This window comes from Strongylocentrotus purpuratus, unplaced genomic scaffold (genome assembly GCF_000002235.5).
Source record: "Strongylocentrotus purpuratus isolate Spur 01 unplaced genomic scaffold, Spur_5.0 spur5_contig_850, whole genome shotgun sequence".
Taxonomy (NCBI): domain Eukaryota; kingdom Metazoa; phylum Echinodermata; class Echinoidea; order Camarodonta; family Strongylocentrotidae; genus Strongylocentrotus; species Strongylocentrotus purpuratus.
The window spans coordinates 1,172,259-1,193,582 of NW_022145558.1; the positions used below are offsets into that span (position 1 = coordinate 1,172,259).

The 21,324-nt window shown below is 40.6% G+C and overlaps 3 protein-coding genes across 3 annotated transcripts; all 3 read right to left on the reverse strand.

The window, feature by feature from the left end:
- Positions 1-699: 699 nt before the first annotated feature.
- Positions 700-6,576, reverse strand: LOC115927658 (ankyrin-3-like). Its single transcript, XM_030993800.1, has 6 exons — positions 4,903-6,576; positions 4,138-4,341; positions 3,699-3,856; positions 2,531-2,565; positions 1,507-1,845; positions 700-950 (listed from the first exon to the last, which is right to left on the reverse strand). The coding sequence occupies exons 1-6, from the start codon at positions 6,574-6,576 to the stop codon at positions 700-702; spliced, it is 2,661 nt and encodes an 886-aa protein (XP_030849660.1).
- A 143-nt stretch (positions 6,577-6,719) lies between these two features.
- Positions 6,720-11,243, reverse strand: LOC115927661 (serine/threonine-protein phosphatase 6 regulatory ankyrin repeat subunit B-like). Its single transcript, XM_030993809.1, has 3 exons — positions 10,981-11,243; positions 7,219-10,597; positions 6,720-6,776 (listed from the first exon to the last, which is right to left on the reverse strand). Exons 1-3 carry the CDS (start codon positions 11,241-11,243, stop codon positions 6,720-6,722), a joined length of 3,699 nt encoding a protein of 1,232 aa, XP_030849669.1.
- Positions 11,244-18,190: 6,947 nt separating this feature from the next.
- On the reverse strand, positions 18,191-18,985 carry LOC115927666 (A-agglutinin anchorage subunit-like). The gene has a single exon (XM_030993818.1). The coding sequence runs from the start codon at positions 18,983-18,985 to the stop codon at positions 18,191-18,193; it is 795 nt and encodes a 264-aa protein (XP_030849678.1).
- Between the last annotated feature and the right edge of the window lie 2,339 nt (positions 18,986-21,324).

Consider the following 21,324-nt stretch of genomic DNA (forward strand, 5'->3'; position numbering starts at 1 on the left):
TGTTTATCCAAAATTGAATTAAAGTTATATGTAATTTATGTAATATCTACAATATACATGATTGTATGTACCGGATGTATCTACATGCATTTTTATAATTACGGTGGGCCAACATTTGCTCCGCTGATAATTAGTCCAGGCTATATCCACAAGTCAGGAAGCCCGTGTGTAGGAGAGTCACACCCTATGCAAGCTAGTTTATACTCTCACAAGGAGTAGAGTGTAAATCCGGTTTTTAGTATGCTTGCAAATGCTGCAATACACAACTGATAATCTATATACAGATCTTAGTGACAGGCTGTATAGCGCTTTGAAAATTACAAGAAGATGAAGGAATAATCATGTGGGCAAAATGGGGTTGCCCATATAGGTCCCATATGAATCTTCAGCACAAACTTGCATGGGGCCCATGTGGGAATTCCAAAGAGGGGGCTATATGGGAACCCCAGCCCTTTGATGTTCATACGGGATAGTGTACATCATACCGGATTGGCCCTGGGACGAACCCATATGGGCCACCTTGGATGGCTCATATGTGTCCCATACGAATGTTAGGTACCAGATAGTATATGGAGTCTATATGGGCAGACCTATGTGGGACCCATATTGGAACCCAAGGTACATGTGAGCATGCTCCCTGGGAAGAGATCTAACTGAGTGAGAGAGAATAAAAGTGAACCGATTTGCACCTAAGTATTTCTAACTGACCATTTCTATGCCCGGGATATTGGCATTCAGGTGGAGATGAACATCAAACTCTTTGCCTCGTTCAATCTTGTCCGGTACGTATGGGGTACACATGAGCTGGATGATCTGTTGCTCAAGAGGGATAAGAACCCACCACTCGGCACAGTGATCGACGTGCAACTCAATATGCCTCTTAAGGACTTTGCAGTATGGCAATTTGTCAGGTGCAGCAGATGATTTTGTCCTCGAAACTCTTGGTAAACCTATGATTAGATCCACAATGTCAAATATTCTTTAATAAGCATTTGAGCAAAATGAAGCTAGGCATAGCCCTATTATGAAAAAATATTCATGTTTGAAAGGATGATGACTTTAAAGATAAAGTTGAGTACTGGTCATGCAATTACATGGTGAAAGAAACTGTCTGAAAGCAACTGGAAAAGGTAGTTTATGATGTTAATAAAAACTGATGTGCCTTGTGACGTTTTTCATTGCTTTACTGAAAAGAAATTGACTCAGTTATCCATAAGATCACATGCACCACACACAGAAAATGTGTACACAGTACTAAACACAAGTGTTTGGACCAAACTTTATAGCCATTTATTAAAATATTTTGAATAAGGAAGCATTTTAATAGCAATCCTTTTCAGGTAACACTTCTACTTAGGTATTGTTCCAAAATGACTTGGTATAAACACCAGGATCCCTTGTGTAACCATGAGGAAAAAATGGTTTAAAGTACTGTAGTTTTGTATAAAAGAAGACTTCAATAATATTCGTTGAAAGAATAGACCATTAATAAACCAAATAACCTACCCTTTCTTGTATCCCAAATATGTGAGACGATGTCTGGTATCACGTCCTCAGGGTTGATGAATAAGGTGGAATGCGGTATCATGATCTTAACAGGCTGGTGGAAGATCATGTTTGGAGGGTCACATCTGATCCCGTATGCTGCCATTGGTGTGTCATCTTGGAGGTCAACACTTAAGAGGTCCCTCACAAGGGTGAGAGTGATATTGCAAGATTCATTCTGTTCGACAGCCCCAGGTGGGATAGACATTGCAATGCCATGGTGTTCCAGTTCGAGCTCTTTACCGTCACATCCAACCTGAACAGAAACGGCGTTGACCACTGGTGGCGCCAACCTTTCAGCTGCAAATAAAAAATAATCAAAGGGAGAGTGAGAATGATGAGGGTTTAAAGATAAAGTTGAGTACCTTTCCATGGAAAGAAACTATCCAGAAGCAATGGGGAGAGGTCGACTATGTTTTACATAAGAATCAATGAAGGTTTTGGAGTGATCAAAATGAAAAGCAAAACACTATATCTGGGTGTGGGTTTAGGGAACTGCACAATGCAAAAACGTGGCTTAAAAGTTTGAGTCCAAACTTTTAAAGTATTTCTCGTCATACTTCAAATATATAGGCATTTGCAGAGCAATACTTTTCAGGAGATATTTCAACTATGTCTGTTCTCCCAAAATAACATAAAGAAAACAAACAAAAACATGGGAAAGCTAACCAATTTAATATGCTTTATCTTTCACCGGAACTCCACCTTCTCTTACGTTGCTCCAAAATAAACTCGCCCTGGGCATTCTGGAATGGACATTTAGTCACCGAATAGAACTGATCATCATGTCAATTATTTTTCTATTTTACTTATGAAGCTTGTACTTCTGAAAGTAAATTTGGCAATCCCCAAAGTTTTCTTGTTCTGTTCTTGTCTTCATAATATATCCATGTCAATAAAAATTGAAAACCTTATTAATCAAATATTTATAATTGTTTGTTTATGATAGTCTATGTTTTATTATTTATTTATCAGATAGTGTTACCTCGATAAGCTCTGATGATTTCCATGGCAGGAGACCTGAGAATATATGCAAATGAAAACAAAGAAAAAGTGTTCTCATATTGTTACAACCTTCAGGATATATACTTGGGCAAGCAAAATGTATTTGATCAAATATCCACAGATTGTTTACCCATGAGATCAAAGTCCCACTTTCTGCATTTAAGAATAATCACTGCGAAAGCAATGAAGGTGCTTCACAACTACTTTTTGTTTGCCCTCTTGAAAGAATACTTTCACCTGTGTACAATAGAAGATACCGTTAAAAAAAGTTTTACAATATACATTAACTAGTTTATACAATCATCAGGAATACTAACGTTTAATACATGGTAAGGAAAAAACAGGACTTATGGAATGTATGGGACAATTTGCTTTCAAATGCATTTTTTTTCACATATTTTTGGAAAATAAAAGACTCAACTATCTGAAAAAAAATAAACAAGAAAATTCAAAACAGAATTCAGCATAATTTATGTTTCAAATTGCCAACATTTATCTGACTAAATTTCCTTAAAATGTTTTCAATGAAGTTACTGAACATTTATGCAATCCTCTTTGTATACTAGTATTCATATTTGGTTAAATTCAATTTGAACAATTTTTAATGAATGTGTCCCAGGTGGAATTGCCCCGTTTCATCCGCATAATTTAATTACAAAACCTGGTAGCAACCGTATTTATAACTCGGCTGGAAACCCAAATCCAAATTTAGGAAAGCCACGTTAATCATTTCATTTAAAAGAAGAGATAATAATAACTGTATTTTATAAAGCACTTTACCATTTACAATGTACCTGACTAAAGTTGTTACAGTATGATCAACCAGTCCCTGTACTCTATAATGATTCTGCACTTTACAGTGCACTCTCCACTCCATGGGGAGCCTTTTAGCCAGTCACACTTTTGTACTGGTGTGCGCATGCTAATCAAATCACATTGGCGTTCACATCCTGGCAGGTACACATTTAATACCTGGGTGGAGAGGAGCAAATTAGATAAACATGCCTTGCCCACGGACATGCATGCCATGCAGAGAATATAAAGAACTGACGACCTTTGGCATTCCAAGTCGAGTGATTAGACTACTTGACTATGACACCGTTTCAATATTTGTTCCAAATGACCATGTTAATATAATGCTTCCCTACCTTGAGAATATCATCTGGCGAATGATTTCATCGTTGGCATAGTGGACTGGTAGGTTGCCTTGGTTATCCTTGATGTCCGGCTTTGCTCCATGCTCCAAGAGATAGAAGACCAGAGCCTTCTTGGGAGATAATTCATTCTGATAGAACTCTTCTGAGATCTAGAACAATTATATATAGAAAATATTGTTTATACTTTGGGAAGCATTTGTGTTTCTGAAGATTTATCCACAGGTTCATAATTCCGAACATTTGTTGTGTTTTTCTAACTCATTCGTTGTTAAAAGGCGATGCTCACTTACGTGTGAATGGCATGATTCCAATTGCATCCCATTGTAAGTAAGCAATCCGGTTAGTGTAGGAAATTACTTCATAGCAATTGTCGGAGGTACAAATATTGTACAATCCCAAGGACAGTGTGTTCTGGAGTTCATCATCTTACCTTTTGGAGTGCTGGTGTTGCTTCAACCCTGCTGTTCTTCCGACCAGAAAGTATGACGGCTTCGTGAAGACAGGTCTGTCCGTCTATGGACTGGATGTTGAGATCGGCGCCATGAGAAACTAATGTCTCGATGATGGCGGTGTAGCCATTTTGCGTGGCTAAATGAACTGGTGTGCAGCCTTTCTCAGTATGTTGTCCAACAACCTGTGTAAAACACCATCCTCAAGAATTAAGAATCTACAAACAAAACAGCTTTTATGAAGCAGTTTCTTTTCTGGTTTTCCATATCTTTAATCACCAAGTAGACTTACATATATACAGATATTAAAAATTAAACAAATATTATACAAGTCAAATTTGTCTGTAAAGGTCACCCATGGGGAGAAAAAAAGTGGTCACTGTTGACTGGTGGCCTTTGTAGAGAGGTTCTCAAACACACATTTCTTTCTCGAGGGAGGCAAAATAAACTGCCACGATACACAGGTGGCTTTCATAGAGAGGTGACCACTAAGACAGCTTTGACTTACATGTATATGTACTGGTACACAATAGGTTTTGAGAAGTCCTCGTGGAATCATTTCAACCTTTTTCATAATTCAGACAATCTATATACCTTCACAAGAAAGTTTTAACAGGATTATTAAGGATACAAATTTGCTAACCGTTTTCAATTTATATTGATATGATTTTAAAACTTGCAAGAATATTGATAAACTGTATGATATTTTTTTCATATGAAATATATAGGAATACTAAATTAAATACCTTCTTCTCATCTTCTGTTAAACCCTCAGTATCTACATGGCTATTTGGGGAAGAAGGGTGTTTCTGCCCTTCAGCACACCGCGTATCTGAACCTATCCCTTGCACTTGGTCTTGTTCTGCTGCGAGTTGCAACGCAGTCTTCCCAGGTTTACGTAGATTTACTTCAGCTCCGTGCTCCAATAGATATCTTGTGACATCGGTATGTCCATTTGCAGCAGACAAATGCAATGCAGATGACCCCTTCTTGGTAACCTTGGTAACATCAGCATGTTGCTGAAGTAGACACTTCATGACATCGATGTGACCGTTCTGAGCAGCAATGTGCAAGGGAGTCCAACCGTCATTGTCTGTCGCATCAATTTCGGCTCCGTGGTTGAGCAAGCCTTTCGTGATATCGAGATGACCATTCTGCACGCCCACATGTAGGGCTGTAGAACCTTTCTCCTTGGTGGCTCCGTTGACCTCTGCTCCTCGCCTAAGCAAATGCTCGATAACGCTGCAACGGCCAATGAATGCAGCAACATGCAAAGGAGAGATACCATCAACATCCCCTTTAGCTACTTCAGCTCCTTTTCCAAGTAGATAATCTACAATACCAAGATGACCCATTTGCGCAGCTAAATGAAGGGCAGTCCAGCCAGCATTGTTGCTTTCGTTCACTTCAGCTCCTTGACTGACCAGAAACCGAACAACTGCTAAACTGCCACCTTCTACAGCATATTGTAATGATGTGCGACTAACTGTTCTGCCTCCTTGACTTGCAAGAAGATCTTGAATGTCAAGATCAGACAATATAAGTGGCATACGCACCATAACCATTCCACCTTGAACTGCCTTTTTCTCATCGCCATCTTGATATTTGCTTCTTCCAAGATCACCTTCTGGAGCACCTCTAAAGACAGTGAGAGAATCAACGAGTCTGCTATCTGTACGACCTACATTACTCTGCATACATCGCACAACATCATAGTGACCATACTGTCCATCAAATTTTAAGATGACAGAGTCATGCACACTTCTCTTATTTAGTTTAGAGCCTTGGCTGAGCAGATACTTCGTAATGTCGATATTACAAGCACATATAGCATAGTGGAGAGCAGTGATTCCATTTGCGTCGCAATTATCTGCCTCAACTCCATGGCTCATTAGGGATTTGACGATATCTAAATGGCCAGACTCTGATGCAAAATATAGGGCAGTCACTCCAGAGTTATTTCCTTTGTTCATATCAGCCCCTTCACTGATCAGATATTTCACGACATCCAAATTCCCTTTCTCTGAGGCATTATGCAAGGCACACCTACCAAAGTCGTTGCTATAATTCACATCAGCTCCTTGACTTAGCAAATATTTTGTCATACCAAGGTGTCCATTACTTGCTGCAATATGTAAGGCTGTCCAACCAAAAGAACCAGCTTCATCCAGCTCGGCTCCTTGACTGACATGATCTTTCATGGCATCAAGATCGCCTGTCTCTGCAAAGGTTTGTAACTCCGTCCAATGAATCATATTTGATGTGGTCAGCTCAGCTTGTTGACTAAGCAAAGCACTTGAAACACGAACATGACCAGCAGCTGTGGCAATGTTTAAGGCTGACCATCCTCTGTCACAAGCCTTATCAACATCAGCTCCTAGTCTGATCAGGTACCTGGTGACATCAGGATGACCATTCATTGCAGCTATATGTAAAGGGGTCAAACCATATATACCACCTTTATTCACCTCAGCACCTTGACTGATGAGATATTTGGTGACGTCAGGATGGTCATTCAGTGCTGCCAAATGTAAAGCGATCAATCCGTCCTTTTCAACTTCATTCACCTCAGCACCTTGACTGATGAGATATTTGGTGACATCAGGGTGACCATTCTGTGCTGCCAAATGTAATGGGGTCAAACCGTCATTTGAACTGTAATTAACCTGGGCTCCTTGACTGATGAGATATTTGGTGACATTAGGATGACCATTCTGTGCTGCCAAATGTAAAGCGATCCATCCGTCCTCTTCAACTTTATTCACCTCAGCACCTTGACTGATCAATTCTTTGACGACATCAAGATGACCATTCACTGAAGCTTGATGTAATGCAGTCCAACCGTCGTTTTCAACTTTATTCACCTCAGCACCTTGACTGATGAGATATTTAGTGACATCAGGGTGACCATTCTGTGCTGCCAAATGTAATGGGGTCAAACCGTCATTTGAACTGTTATTCACCTGGGCTCCTTGACTGATGAGATATTTGGTAACATCAGGATGACCATTTAGTACTGCCAAATGTAATGGGGTCAAACCGTCATTTACGATGTAATTAACCTGGGCTCCTTGACTGATGAGATATTTGGTGACATCAGGATTGCCATTCTGTGCTGCCAAATGTAATGGGGTCAAACCGTCTTTTGCGATGTAATTAACCTGGGCTCCTTGACTGATGAGATATTTGGTGACTTCAGGATGACCATTTAGTGCTGCCAAATGTAATGGGGTCAAACCGTCATTTGCGATGTAATTAACCTGGGCTCCTTGACTGATGAGATATTTGGTGACTTCAGGATGACCATTTAGTGCTGCAAAATGTAATGGGGTCAAACCGTCATTTGCGATGTAATTAACCTGGGCTCCTTGACTGATGAGATATTTGGTGACTTCAGGATGACCATTCTGTGCTGCCAAATGTAATGGGGTCAAACCGTCTTTTGCGATGTAATTAACCTGGGCTCCTTGACTGATGAGATATTTGGTGACATCAGGATGACCATTCTGTGCTGCAAAATGTAAAGCGATCCATCTGTCCTTTTCAACTTCATTCACCTCAGCACCTTGACTGATTAATTCTTTGACGACATCAAGATGACCATTCACTGAAACTTGATGTAATGCAGGCCAACCGTCGTTTTCAACTTTATTCACATCAGCACCTTGACTGATGAGATATTTGGTGACATCAGGGTGACCATTCTGGGCTGCCAAATGTAATGGGGTCAAACCGTCATTTGCGATGTAATTAACCTGGGCTCCTTGACTGATGAGATATTTGGTGACATCAGGATGACCATTCTGTGCTGCCAAATGTAATGGGGTCAAACCGTCATTTGCGATGTAATTAACCTGGGCTCCTTGACTGATGAGATATTTGGTGACATCAGGATGACCATTCTGTGCTGCAAAATGTAAAGCGATCCATCCGTCCTTTTCAACTTCATTCACCTCAGCACCTTGACTGATTAATTCTTTGACGACATCAAGATGACCATTCACTGAAGCATGATGTAATGCAGGCCAACCGTCGTTTTCAACTTTATTTACATCAGCACCTTGACTGATGAGATATTTGGTGACATCAGGATGACCATTTAGTGCTGCCAAATGTAATGGGGTCAATCCGTCATTTGCGATGTAATTAACCTGGGCTCCTTGACTGATGAGATATTTGGTGACATCAGGATGACCATTCTGTGCTGCCAAATGTAATGGGGTCAAACCGTCTTTTGCGATGTAATTAACCTGGGCTCCTTGACTGATGAGATATTTGGTGACATCAGGATGACCATTCTGTGCTGCAAAATGTAAAGCGATCCATCCGTCCTTTTCAACTTCATTCACCTCAGCACCTTGGCTGATTAATTCTTTGACGACATCAAGATGACCATTCACTGAAGCTTGATGTAATGCAGGCCAACCGTCGTTTTCAACTTTATTCACATCAGCACCTTGACTGATGAGATATTTGGTGACATCAGGGTGACCATTCTGTGCTGCCAAATGTAATGGGGTCAAACCGTCATTTGAACTGTTATTCACCTGGGCTCCTTGACTGATGAGATATTTGGAAACATCAGGATGACCATTTAGTGCTGCCAAATGTAATGGGGTCAAACCGTCATTTGCGATGTAATTAACCTGGGCTCCTTGACTGATGAGATATTTGGTGACATCAGGATGACCATTCTGTGCTACCAAATGTAATGGGGTCAAACCGTCATTTGAACTGTTATTCACCTGGGCTCCTTGACTGATGAGATATTTGGTGACGTCAGGATGGCCATTCTGTGCTGCCAAATGTAAAGCAATCCATCCGTCCTTTACAACTTCATTCACCTCAGCACCTTGACTGATTAATTCTTTGACGACATCAAGATGACCATTCACTGAAGCTTGATGTAGTGCAGTGCAACCGTCGTTTTCAACTTTATTCACCTCAGCACCTTGACTGATGAGACATTTGGTGACTTCAGGATGACCATTCTGTGCTGCCAAATGTAATGGGGTCAAACCGTCTTTTGCGATGTAATTAACCTGGGCTCCTTGACTGATGAGATATTTGGTGACATCAGGATGACCATTCTGTGCTGCAAAATGTAAAGCGATCCATCTGTCCTTTTCAACTTCATTCACCTCAGCACCTTGACTGATTAATTCTTTGACGACATCAAGATGACCATTCACTGAAACTTGATGTAATGCAGGCCAACCGTCGTTTTCAACTTTATTCACATCAGCACCTTGACTGATGAGATATTTGGTGACATCAGGGTGACCATTCTGTGCTGCCAAATGTAATGGGGTCAAACCGTCATTTGAACTGTTATTCACCTGGGCTCCTTGACTGATGAGATATTTGGTGACATCAGGATGACCATTCTGTGCTGCCAAATGTAATGGGGTCAAACCGTCATTTGCGATGTAATTAACCTGGGCTCCTTGACTGATGAGATATTTGGTGACATCAGGATGACCATTCTGTGCTGCAAAATGTAAAGCGATCCATCCGTCCTTTTCAACTTCATTCACCTCAGCACCTTGGCTGATTAATTCTTTGACGACATCAAGATGACCATTCACTGAAGCTTGATGTAATGCAGGCCAACCGTCGTTTTCAACTTTATTCACATCAGCACCTTGACTGATGAGATATTTGGTGACATCAGGGTGACCATTCTGTGCTGCCAAATGTAATGGGGTCAATCCGTCATTTGCGATGTAATTAACCTGGGCTCCTTGACTGATGAGATATTTGGTGACATCAGGATGACCATTCTGTGCTACCAAATGTAATGGGGTCAAACCGTCATTTGAACTGTTATTCACCTGGGCTCCTTGACTGATGAGATATTTGGAAACATCAGGATGACCATTTAGTGCTGCCAAATGTAATGGGGTCAAACCGTCATTTGCGATGTAATTAACCTGGGCTCCTTGACTGATGAGATATTTGGTGACATCAGGATGACCATTCTGTGCTACCAAATGTAATGGGGTCAAACCGTCATTTGAACTGTTATTCACCTGGGCTCCTTGACTGATGAGATATTTGGTGACGTCAGGATGGCCATTCTGTGCTGCCAAATGTAAAGCAATCCATCCGTCCTTTACAACTTCATTCACCTCAGCACCTTGACTGATTAATTCTTTGACGACATCAAGATGACCATTCACTGAAGCTTGATGTAGTGCAGTGCAACCGTCGTTTTCAACTTTATTCACCTCAGCACCTTGACTGATGAGACATTCGGTGACATCAGGGTGACCATTTTGTGCTGCCAAATGTAATGGGGTCAAACCATCATTTGCGATGTAATTAACCTGGGCTCCTTCAGTGATGAGATATTTGGTGACATCAGGATGACCTTTCTGCGCTGCAAAATGTAAAGCGATCCATCCGTCCTTTTCAACTTCATTCACCTCAGCACCTTGACTGATTAATTCTTTGACGACATCAAGATGACCATTCACTGAAGCTTGATGTAATGCAGTCCAACCGTCGTTTTCAACTTTATTCACCTCAGCACCTTGGCTGATGAGATATTTGGTGACATCAGGGTGACCATTCTGTGCTGCCAAATGTAATGGGGTCAAACCGTCATGTGCGCTGTTATTCACCTGGGCTCCTTGACTGATGAGATATTTGGTGACGTGAGGATGGCCATTCTGTGCTGCCAAATGTAAAGCGATCCACCCGTCCTTCTCAACTTTATTCACCTCAGCACCTTGATTGATTAATTCTTTGACGACATCAAGATGACCATATTGTGAAGCTTGATGTAATGCAGTCCAATCGTCATTTTGAACTTTATTCACCTGGGCTCCTTGACTGATGAGATATTTGGTGACTTCAGGATGACTATTTTGAGCAGCACAATCAAACCGTCATTTCCGCTGTTATTCACCTCGGCTCCTTTACCGATTGGTTTTTGGATGAGGTCAAGTTGTCCATTCTGCACAGCACTGCTTAGTGCACTCTGCAAATCACCAATATGGCAATCTTGTTCACTTCCTTCATTTTTGTCTCCGTGGATCAGACTTTTGGCGTTGCCTTTACGACTGACCGACTTCTTCCACATTCTTAATGAAAGCTAGGTGTCATTCTCCTGGCTCTTAAAGTACTGTACACGTTCTTTAATTAATCGAAATCTTTTAAGGCTGTTCTTAAATTTATCTACATGCTGTATCTTCTCTTTCTTCTGCCACATTCCTAGTGAAAGCTGGAAACTCTCATCAGTTAATCACCAAAACACCTAGAAAAAATGAATATTTTCAATTTTCTTTTTGCAAAATTGGTCAGTGGTGAGGTTCATATTTTTATGGCAATTTGCAATTTTTTTTAGAGGTCAATAATTATAGAATTTAAGCATTTTTTGACGGAGTTGATTTCTATATTAATTTCAAATAGGTTACACGTCGCAGATGAAAGAAAATCCTTTGGACTATCTAGAAAAATATGTAAGAAGTATGCAGGATCTAGGATAGTGGAGATACGAATGAATACAGAAAGGCATTAAAACGGACCAGAAATTGACAAAATGGCGCCTGGACGGTAACACATGGTGATTTTGTCAAACGAAGAGTACAATGACCTTGATAGGATGCTAGAGACTATGCCTACGAAATGAATCGAAATAGAGAAAGGGACCTAGATAGGGCTCACAAGCGCTGCATGCAAATGGGATTTGGGTGAATGAAAAAATGACGCGTACTGTGGCCGAATTGGCCTCCCATACTAAGATAATCGTGCAGGGTAAAAAATGGTGTCTAAATTTCCCCTTGACATACTTTCAGAATCTGGCTTTGAGATGCCCTGCGTTTGGCCATCCAAAATATAGTTGCAAAAGAGCAATGAAAAAAATAACGAAAAGGGGGCGAATAAGTTTCTTCTTTTCTGTTGATAATATTTCAGCAAGAATTAAGAGTTTGGGTAGCAGGGGCAGCGATTTCTTTTCTTTTCTTTTCAAATGCGAGGGACGAGGGAGCTGTGGCATAATCGGCAAAAACTTTTTTGTTTTTGTTTGGGGGGGGGGGTGGAAAAAAAATCCGCATCACCACCACTCTAACATGTTACCCAGGCCCTGGAACGCTTTTCAAAGTCGGGGGTGGGGGGTTACAGTATTTACGATCAGGTAGAGCAAAGCAAAGCAAAGTGGAGCGTACATTGGCGTGAGATCCGATGGCAAAGCCCCGGCGGGTGTCAAGGGGCGCAGCCTGATGAAGCTCAGGGGTTTTTAGGCATTTATTAAGGTCAGATGAGCATCCTGGGAGCGGAGCCCCCTGAAGCTCAGGGGTATAAGGCATTTAATTACGGTCAGATGAGCATATTTTGATACCTTATTTGTGACACTGGCATGCAGGTCACTTATTAGGGTGGGGTCCAGAGGGCAGAGCCCCCAGAAGCTCAGGGGTTTAAGGCATCGAATTACGGTCATATGTGCAACCAGGGACCCGACTTAAGGACCTTTGAGGGGTCCAGGGAGCAGAGCCCCCGGAAATTCAGGCGTTTTAGGCATTTAATTTCGGTCAGCTGAGCAACCAGGGGCCCGACGTACGTTGACACTAGCTCTTTCATTGGAACCCTCATGTCTCATTGACTTTTGAAATTTCACCCACCGTAATTTGATCAAAACAGGTCGCAAGCTCGCCATTGCCTATATAACGCATGTGTAACAAGTCGAACTTTGGACGCAATTTGCCAAACAACTGTAAGGTTAATACCGGAGTGTTGGCTCAGTCAGTAGAGCGTCCGCCTCACAACCGGGAGGTCGTAGGTTCGAACCCCGGCCGCGTAATACCAAAAGATGGGAGTTGTTGCTACCTTGTTTGGTGTTCAACAATAAGGAATAGAGCAACGTCGATCTGGCGCTGCTCAGTGGCTGCCGGGCTCACAATCAATTGGGCAGAAACAATTTCCGTTTCGGTTTAATAAAATTTGGAGTGGACTATTAGGCTATTATTATTATTATTATTATTATTATTATTATTATAGGTCAAGCACACGGATGATAACAAGCAAAGATTATCATAGATCAGTTCTGATTGGTTCAATATGTCCACTTCAGCCAACCCCTCACCGTAATTTTTCCATTTAGTTTAGGCAAACATTTTGCCGAGGTAAGCAAAAACATGAATATTCATGACACACCATGGACTATTCGATTATTTACAAAGAGGTGCAATTGTGCACCATATCAAACTCCCCTACTTTCAGTCAAGTATTTCATTGTATTATGTAGTTTGGTAGGTTTATTTTACTAACTGTTCAATTATCAGATATCAATGATAGTTTAAAGATATGGAAAAGGTTCTTGTATTTTATATTTAGCAAAGCAATCTCACATACAAAATCACTACCAAGTGTCATCTGCTCCGCCAATTGCCGTCTGCCATATACGTTCAAGGCACATATTTATCTGTGGACTGTGATGTAGACAGTTTACTCGTCATTGTAGATTTATGATTAGCTATCTGACACACATACAATTACCACGCGCACGAACACTCTCACTTCCCCTCCCCGACACATCATTTCCGCACACCCGGTTCACACATACCCAATGGCACATCCTGTAACATAGTGGAACATTCTACGAAATTGACAATTTTCCTGCAAAATAGACCCCTTGAATCATGTAAGACATAATTTACCCTATTCTGATGACATAAATGCATGCCAAGTTAACAATGGCTGCATGCGTTTCCATACAGAAATAAAACTAGTTTGCGATTAGAAATAGTCAATTTTTCGATAATTCCACAAAATATATTTGCCGCCTCATTCAAAATGACGTCATTGACAGCTGATTGGCTAGTTTGGTAGTGACGTCGAACTAGCTACGTTTGTGCTGGGCTTGGTCTAGCGAGCGAAAGTGAGACAACAGGAGCAATATGATCATGCCATTTCTACAACATTTGTAAATCACTGGTAACGAATTAGAAATACGTTTGAATTCATTTGGGGAGGGGGGAACTGCCCCTAAAGCCCCCCCCCCCCCGCCCCCATCAGTACGCAAATGCGAGGGAGCATAGTAAATGAGAGGGGTGACGGTGACTACCCCCTCACAGGTTTTTCGAAATTTTTATGTTTTAACAAATTATATTCCTTAGCAAAACTATAGTATAAACGTTAGCAATATACTTTTTTTCACCCTTTAATTTTCTCGGTAATTACTTGTACATTTTGAAGGGTATTATGCAAGGGGGGACGTGTCCCCCCACCGCCCCGGATCGCCGCCCCTGTTTGGTAGACATCTTGAATGTAGTATAGCAATAAATTCTGGGCACATGACGTATTGCAAAATATAATCAAGATAATAAGGATCGGAATGAAACCACTACTACTACTTGTACTTTTACTACACTACTGCCATTTTTGCTGACAATGCAGATTATGAAGAGGATTGGAATGATATAACAATTATTATTATAACTAAAATAACAATAATGATAAGCATCGTCGTTTTCATCACATTCGTCACGTGCAATTTCATAACAAAGATAATTAAGTGACGTTACATAAATAGTACCACAATGTTGTTTATTGTTGTAAAGACATTTTTGACTTGCACCCAGTAGATTGAGATCATGTGCTCGATCTCGTAATTAAAAAAACAAATCAGTAACATATCTTGAATCCAGCGGAATCTACGGAGTGCACACCATAAATGTCGTAAAAGCAATTGAAACTTCTCCCAGGAAGCCTAACATTTAAACATGTTGTTTATTCAAATAGTATTGTAGAGACGATAAACAAATAAGAATAATGCTAATACATATTCGTTGATCGTGAAATTTTCACGTCTATCTCTCTCTCTCTCTGTGCTAATTAATGCGAACAGTGAAATAAACCGATGTGAAATTTAAGTGTTAACTTGTTTCCATTTCCTATTCTTTATTCGCTTAAAAGCACATATAAACAAATCTAGGTGGCAAAATTGAGGTTTACATAATAAAAACAAATTCAAAGCATTTATACAAACCAAATGAGTGACACCGTCGGGGGAAGAAGCAAAAATACTAGTGATAGTTTTGCAGCTAGATAAATAAATGCGATTACACAAATAAATGCGATCCCGTTTAAAACAATCATCCCCATTCCCCCATGTCCCAGTACAACTTGATTTAACTTTGACGAAAGTGGATTCGAAATGATGACTTTGATTGAACAAAGTTAAAACAAAATTAATGCCAAAAGACGGAAGATAAAGATAAAGATGGCCGCGAGTTGACGTGTGTTGCTGGGGCTCCAGAAATGTTCGTTTGTTTCATGGACTTAGATTCGATTTCTCTGACAATCAACTTAATTTCATCTTACTATGGAGGGAGAACAACATTTTGATGCAGTTATCAGCTGTTTATAATGTAACATTTCTGCCACGAGAAAGTATTCATAATTCTCGTCATGCCTAGAAATAGCCAATCAAAGCCACGCGACTCGGCTACCGGTAAGTCTGCATCTATGTCCGTGGATGTACCAGCGCAAACTGAGCTGTGCGATGGATTGCCGCAGTCGGTGCCTTGCAACGGGGCATAACTAACATCCAATCTAAGTTGGATGGTTTTGAGTCTGCCCTCGAATTTCCAGCCACCCGTACAACTGATCTTGAGCATCGTGTTCAGTCTCTTGAGCAGAAGGTCAATTCTATGGAGAAGAAACTTGAAAATCTCCATATCCAAATCCACAAAGCCGAGGAGGCAGAACGTAAGCTTGGCAGATTTTCAAGGAGAAATAACCTAAGAATCGTCGGCCTGGCGGAGGATAATGGAGAAAAGCCTGATGAGAAAGTTGCCACTTTGCTGGTTCAGTACTTCGGGATGCAAAATCTACCAATTGAGCGTGCACACCGAGGTGGGAAACCAATTGAAGGGAGGCCGAGACACATGTTATTCAAGTTGCTGTCTTATCAGGACCAACGGCAGATCATGTCTCTCAAGCGCCAGACGCTAAAGGATGCTCCCTTCTACATCGTCGATGACTACACAAAACAGGACAGGGATGAGAAAAATAAGTGGAAGAAGGAAGTTGCAGATGCATATCGCGCTGGGACATTCCTTCACTTTTCTGCAGGGAAGTGGCATTCTCGAGGGAGTGCCCCTGCTGTTTTCTATCAAGCTGTCACTGATCTTGCCCATGCATCTTAATGTCAAGACCGTCAATTCATGAGCGCGATGATTCATAAGGCTTGAATGTGTTATCTGTGATCTCAACTTTATTGTTTTATTTCTTTGCATCTAATTCATAGCATTCCTATGCATTTTCCAGGTACTTCTTTAACCTCTTTTTCTAATTGGTTGGATATTTAACCAGTGAGTAAAACGACCAATCTGATTTCTTCACATGTGAATGATGTGAGTCATAAAGAATGTATGTTAAATATTCTGTAGACCCCTACATGTATTATGTACGCTAGAGAAAATCATTATTTTTCTCAGGTTGATTCTGAGCCCCAGAAGCAACCCACGTTTGTTGTTTGATAGATTTTAACCTCTGTAAATGAGTCTTCTTGCCTAACTCATTTTGAGGAAGTTTGTAAATATGTTAACACATCACATTTTTGTATACGTGATGCTTGGCCATGCGGAAAGGATGACTTTTAACATCTCAATCAATTGTGTGTATGTCTTTTTTTGCCCTTATGTGCTGTTGCTAAATCCAGTTACTTACTTTATAACAACAGATCTATGTGCAGATTATAGTGAAGGTTATGATGCCTCAGGTTAATGCTAATCAATTGAGCCACACTCAGTCTGATGAGAATATTGTTGCAGAGTTGAATACGAATGCAACACGTTTTGATTATGTTGAATGACGAGGTTGAAACAACAGCGTACGACTCAAAATATTTTACTGAAAAACAATTTTCTGAACATTTAGAAAACTGTCCTGTCAATGAAACGTCCTTTTTGCACTTTAATGTGCGTAGCATGAATGCAAATATTGACAGGCTTTCCTTGTGTTTGGACACTTTTCAGGATAAGTACCCAATAATTGGAATCACTGAAACTTTGTTTTCTAGTCATCCAACTGCCATGTACGATCTTCCTAGGTATCAACTAGTCACTAATGATCGACAAAGCAGATCAGGTGGTGGTGTAGCAATGTATATTCCCATTTCATTTGAGTGTCATACAAAAGCAGAATTGTACATTATGAATGATTCATTAGAATCTCTATCTGTTGAGATTCTAATTCCTGGAGAAAAAAAAACTTAGTGGGAGTAGTCTACAGGCCACCAAATAGTGATGTGAATGAATTTATGGAAGAATTGTCTAACACTCTTTCAAGCCCATTATTTAGAAATAAAAAAAACTAATTATTATGGGTGATTTTAATATAAATTTATTTTGTTATGATCGCGATTACTCTGTTTATTATTTTGTTGATACTTTGGGTACATTCTCTTTGATTCCTCTGATTAATAAACCAACTAGATTAATAAAAAACTCACAAACCTTCATTGACAATATTTTCACCAATTTGCACCCTATTCCCACTGCTGGTATAATAGTGGCCGATATTATACAAATAACGCACGTCCCAGAGTGCAATAGCGGTGAATGCAGTACGCGCGAGGTTTCTTTAGATTGGTGCCGCTCTGTGAACGAGCCGCTTGCGGCGAGTTTACAGTGCGAACCATCTGAAGAAACCAAGCGCGTACTGCATTCACGTTACGCACAACAGGGTCAAGTGCGTTATTTGTTTTATAAAATAGGCTTAGCGACAAATAAGATAAGATTAAGAGTTAGATTCTAAGACCTTGCAGGCTTGCTATACAGAGTATACTAAAGATCTACTTACCAAAACGTTCACGGGATTTCCACTTGCCTTGAGTAATAAAATCCATAGAACTTGGCAGACAGTGAAACAGCTGAAATCATAAAATTGGCATGCCCTGAAATTCCTGGCTGCGATCATTATAAAATCCAAAAGTCAAAACAGGCCAAAAGTCAAAACAGGCAAAACAACGCATTTACAGTTTGAACGTAGATCATAGATATATATGTACAGTGGAGGTATAGACAATCAGTTATTATAAATATTCACATTGCATCCATGGAAATGGAACACCTTCTGGATGCTCTGCTGCTGAATCTGTGAAAAACTGAATTCGACAGATGTAGGAATACTAGGATCGCCGCCGTATGCCACGGTTTCTTGGCTAGAGCTGAATGTAGAAGTAGAACTAATGATACTAGTAGTAGTAGAAGAAGAAGGAGCAGAAGAAGTTGAAGAAGGAGCAGTAGAACTAGAAGTTGAAGAAGTAGCAGCAGTAGAAGAAGAAGTGTAAAACTGATCAGGTCCAGAGTAGAGATGATTGGCAAGCATGCCGCTCATCTCCCTCTTTCTCTCGTCGCTTGTCCGACTATAGTGGCGGAGACTGGTCTCGCTCTTGTGTCCACTTATTGACAATATGTCCCTACCTTGGACACCAGCACTGTCGAGTGTATTGATTGTAGTGGCACGCAGCGAATGGTTCGTGTAAACTTGGCTACACCCAGCATTACGAGATATTGACTTGAGCTTGTTTCCGATGGTGTTTACTCCAAGTGGGCTATCGCAGTACCAACAAGATCCATCCTTAGGAGCTGCTTGTTTGGGTCTTTGCCAGAGCCAGATGCACTTTGCGTTCAGTCTACTGACGTAAGTCTGGAATGCTCTCAAGGGACATGAATTACTATTCGGAATATCATACATCCGGCCACTGTTTGACACTTCATCCTGCCCTTCTCTGTTGTTCTTGGTGAGACAGTCTTTCTTCTTCATGTAAGAAAGGCCACTGTCGACGTCTGTCTCAATCGTGAAATCACCTGGCTTCATCTCACGAATGTTCTCCCTACCACGGTTACAAAAAAGGTCATGATATCGACGAAAACCTTATTTTGCAACCCTTTCGGTGTTGTCATGTCAAGTTCCTCAGAGTTCTGCATTGTTTGCATGTCCGTTGAGATGATCACGGGTTTATGCTCGACGAAACCTTTTCCTTGCTTCTTCAAACTCACCATTACGGCCTTAAACATGCGATTTGATTGAGGAAATTTCACTTTGTCTGTAATATCCCAGTCGGATTCGTCCATATAATGTCGTTGAACTCCGTATCTAAGAGTCTGCATAGTTCTTTTTTGTAACTTGTCCCATCCTCTTTTCGAACCCCGGCGTAAAACTTGGTCAGAAAGGAATCAAGATCAGACGGAACGTCCAGTCCGGTCTCTAAATTCGTGTTCGAATAGGCTGCAAATCCTAGTAATTTGTCTCTAGCGAATTTCAAACTCTTCTTTGTGTTGCCACTATCCATCTGGCCCACCAGGTCAGCGAGTTCTACGTCCGTGGGGACATGAAACGACTTATTACCGGTAGTCGCCATTTTCGCGATTTCAGCTAGGCCTACAACAAACAAGGGTACGTACGCTTTCAAATTTATGGAAAATTTGTTTTCAAATCTCCCGCTTTAGCGCGCATAGTTAAGTACGCGTACGCTGGAGCTACAATATTAGCTACGCGTAGCCTACAATAATTGCAATGCAACTCGAGGGAGCGCGTACTACACGTACGCGCGCGCACTGGATCTCCATGGTCACGTGCAATATTATACAAATAACGCACGTCCCAGAGTGCAATAGCGGTGAATGCAGTACGCGCGAGGTTTCTTTAGATTGGTGCCGCTCTGTGCAACGAGCCGCTTGCGGCGAGTTGACAGTGCGAACCATCTGAAGAAACCGAGCGTTTACTGCATTTACGTTTTGCACAACAGGGTCAAGTGCGTTATTTGTTTTATAAAATAGCGACACAAATAGCAAAAACGAAACTTTAGATCTAATAAGTAGAGTCTACGAGAGTTCGATCTAGATCTAGAGTTATGTTGGTTCTACTTCTAGATCTACTTCTAATTAGACTAAGACCTTGCAGGCTTACCAAAAAGTCAATGGGATTCATTGCCTTGATTAAAAATAAAATCCATACAGTGGGTCTAGAGACGAGTCTACATCAGACAGCTGAAATTCCTGGCTTCATTATAAAATCCAAAAGTCAAAACAGGCCTAAATCCAAGGCAAAAGTAAAATAAAAATTTGCTTTTTAATAATACCCCGCTGGCCGCTCTAGCTAGCTAGCTACGCGTACGTTGCGCTGGGGATTATGGTGGAGCGTACAATATTAGCTACGCGTAGCCTACAATAATTGCAATGCAACTCGAGGGAGCGCGTACTACACGTACGCGCGCGCACTGGATCTCCATGGTCACGCGTACGCACCGTGCAATATAACTTTTTACTGCGCTTTTTCTGCACTCATTTCTGCAAAATCGTGCTTGCATCAAATTTTTTTCAATGTCATGTGACGCGTTTTGACCAATCACGATGCTTAAAATACTAGAGCCATTTTATAAAACTTTTTGTTGCACTCATTTCTGCAAAATCGTGCTTGCATCAAAAATTTGTCAATGTCATGTGACGCGTATTGACCAATCACGATGCTTAAAATACTAGAGCCATTTTATAAATCAGATCATTTCCCTATATTTGCTAGATCATCTTTAGCATTAAGGAGTTCTTGTAATGAATCATGTGATAAGTTAACACGGAAATTCACTAAGGGAAATATAGCAAAATTTAAGAGAGGAATTGGAAACTGTTGAATGGAACGAAGTTTTATGTGAGACAGAAGTTAAAAATCTTTTGATAAATTCATGGATATAATAGTGTTATTTTATGACAGATGCTTTCCCTTGGTGCAAAGAAGTAAAGCAAGAACATAAAAGAGTACATCGAATGCCATCGGTCACTAAGTCCTTACTTAGGTCAATAAATAAAAAGTATCGTTTGATTTGTAGATACAAAGGAAAGCAGATTGGTGAAGCCAAGTTAAAGTATACTAACTATAGAAATATATTGACTTCTGCTCTGCGCCAAGCAAAGAAAGACTATTATCATTTTCAATTCCAGTCTACGTGTAACAATGTTGAAGGAACATGGAAAGTTATTCGAAACGTCTTGAAAACCAATCCTAAACTACAGAGTATTACAAAACTCACCTGGAAGGATGGTCTTATTGAAGACAAGAAACTTATGTGTGAAGCATTTAATGAATATTTTTCTAACATTGGTGCTGCTCTGTCTAGCTCCATACCTGATATACAGGAAACCTATGGAAATTATCTAGCC

Coding starts and splice junctions, on each gene's coding strand:
- LOC115927658 (XM_030993800.1), bottom strand. CDS start 6,576: ATGAATGGTCATCCTGATGTCACCAGGTACCTGATCAGACTAGGAGCT. Junction 2,566..3,698: donor CGCCAGATGATATTCTCAAG/GTAGGGAAGCAT, acceptor ATATATTCTCAG/GTCTCCTGCCATGGAAATCA. Junction 951..1,506: donor TATTTGGGATACAAGAAAGG/GTAGGTTATTTG, acceptor ATCTAATCATAG/GTTTACCAAGAGTTTCGAGG.
- LOC115927666 (XM_030993818.1), bottom strand. CDS start 18,985: ATGAAGCCAGGTGATTTCACGATTGAGACAGACGTCGACAGTGGCCTT.
- LOC115927661 (XM_030993809.1), bottom strand. CDS start 11,243: ATGTGGAAGAAGTCGGTCAGTCGTAAAGGCAACGCCAAAAGTCTGATC. Junction 10,598..10,980: donor TCATCAGTCAAGGAGCCCAG/GTGAATAAAGTT, acceptor AGAATTAATCAG/TCAAGGTGCTGAGGTGAATG. Junction 6,777..7,218: donor TCATCAGTCAAGGAGCCCAG/GTTAATTACATC, acceptor TACATTTGGCAG/CACAGAATGGTCACCCTGAT.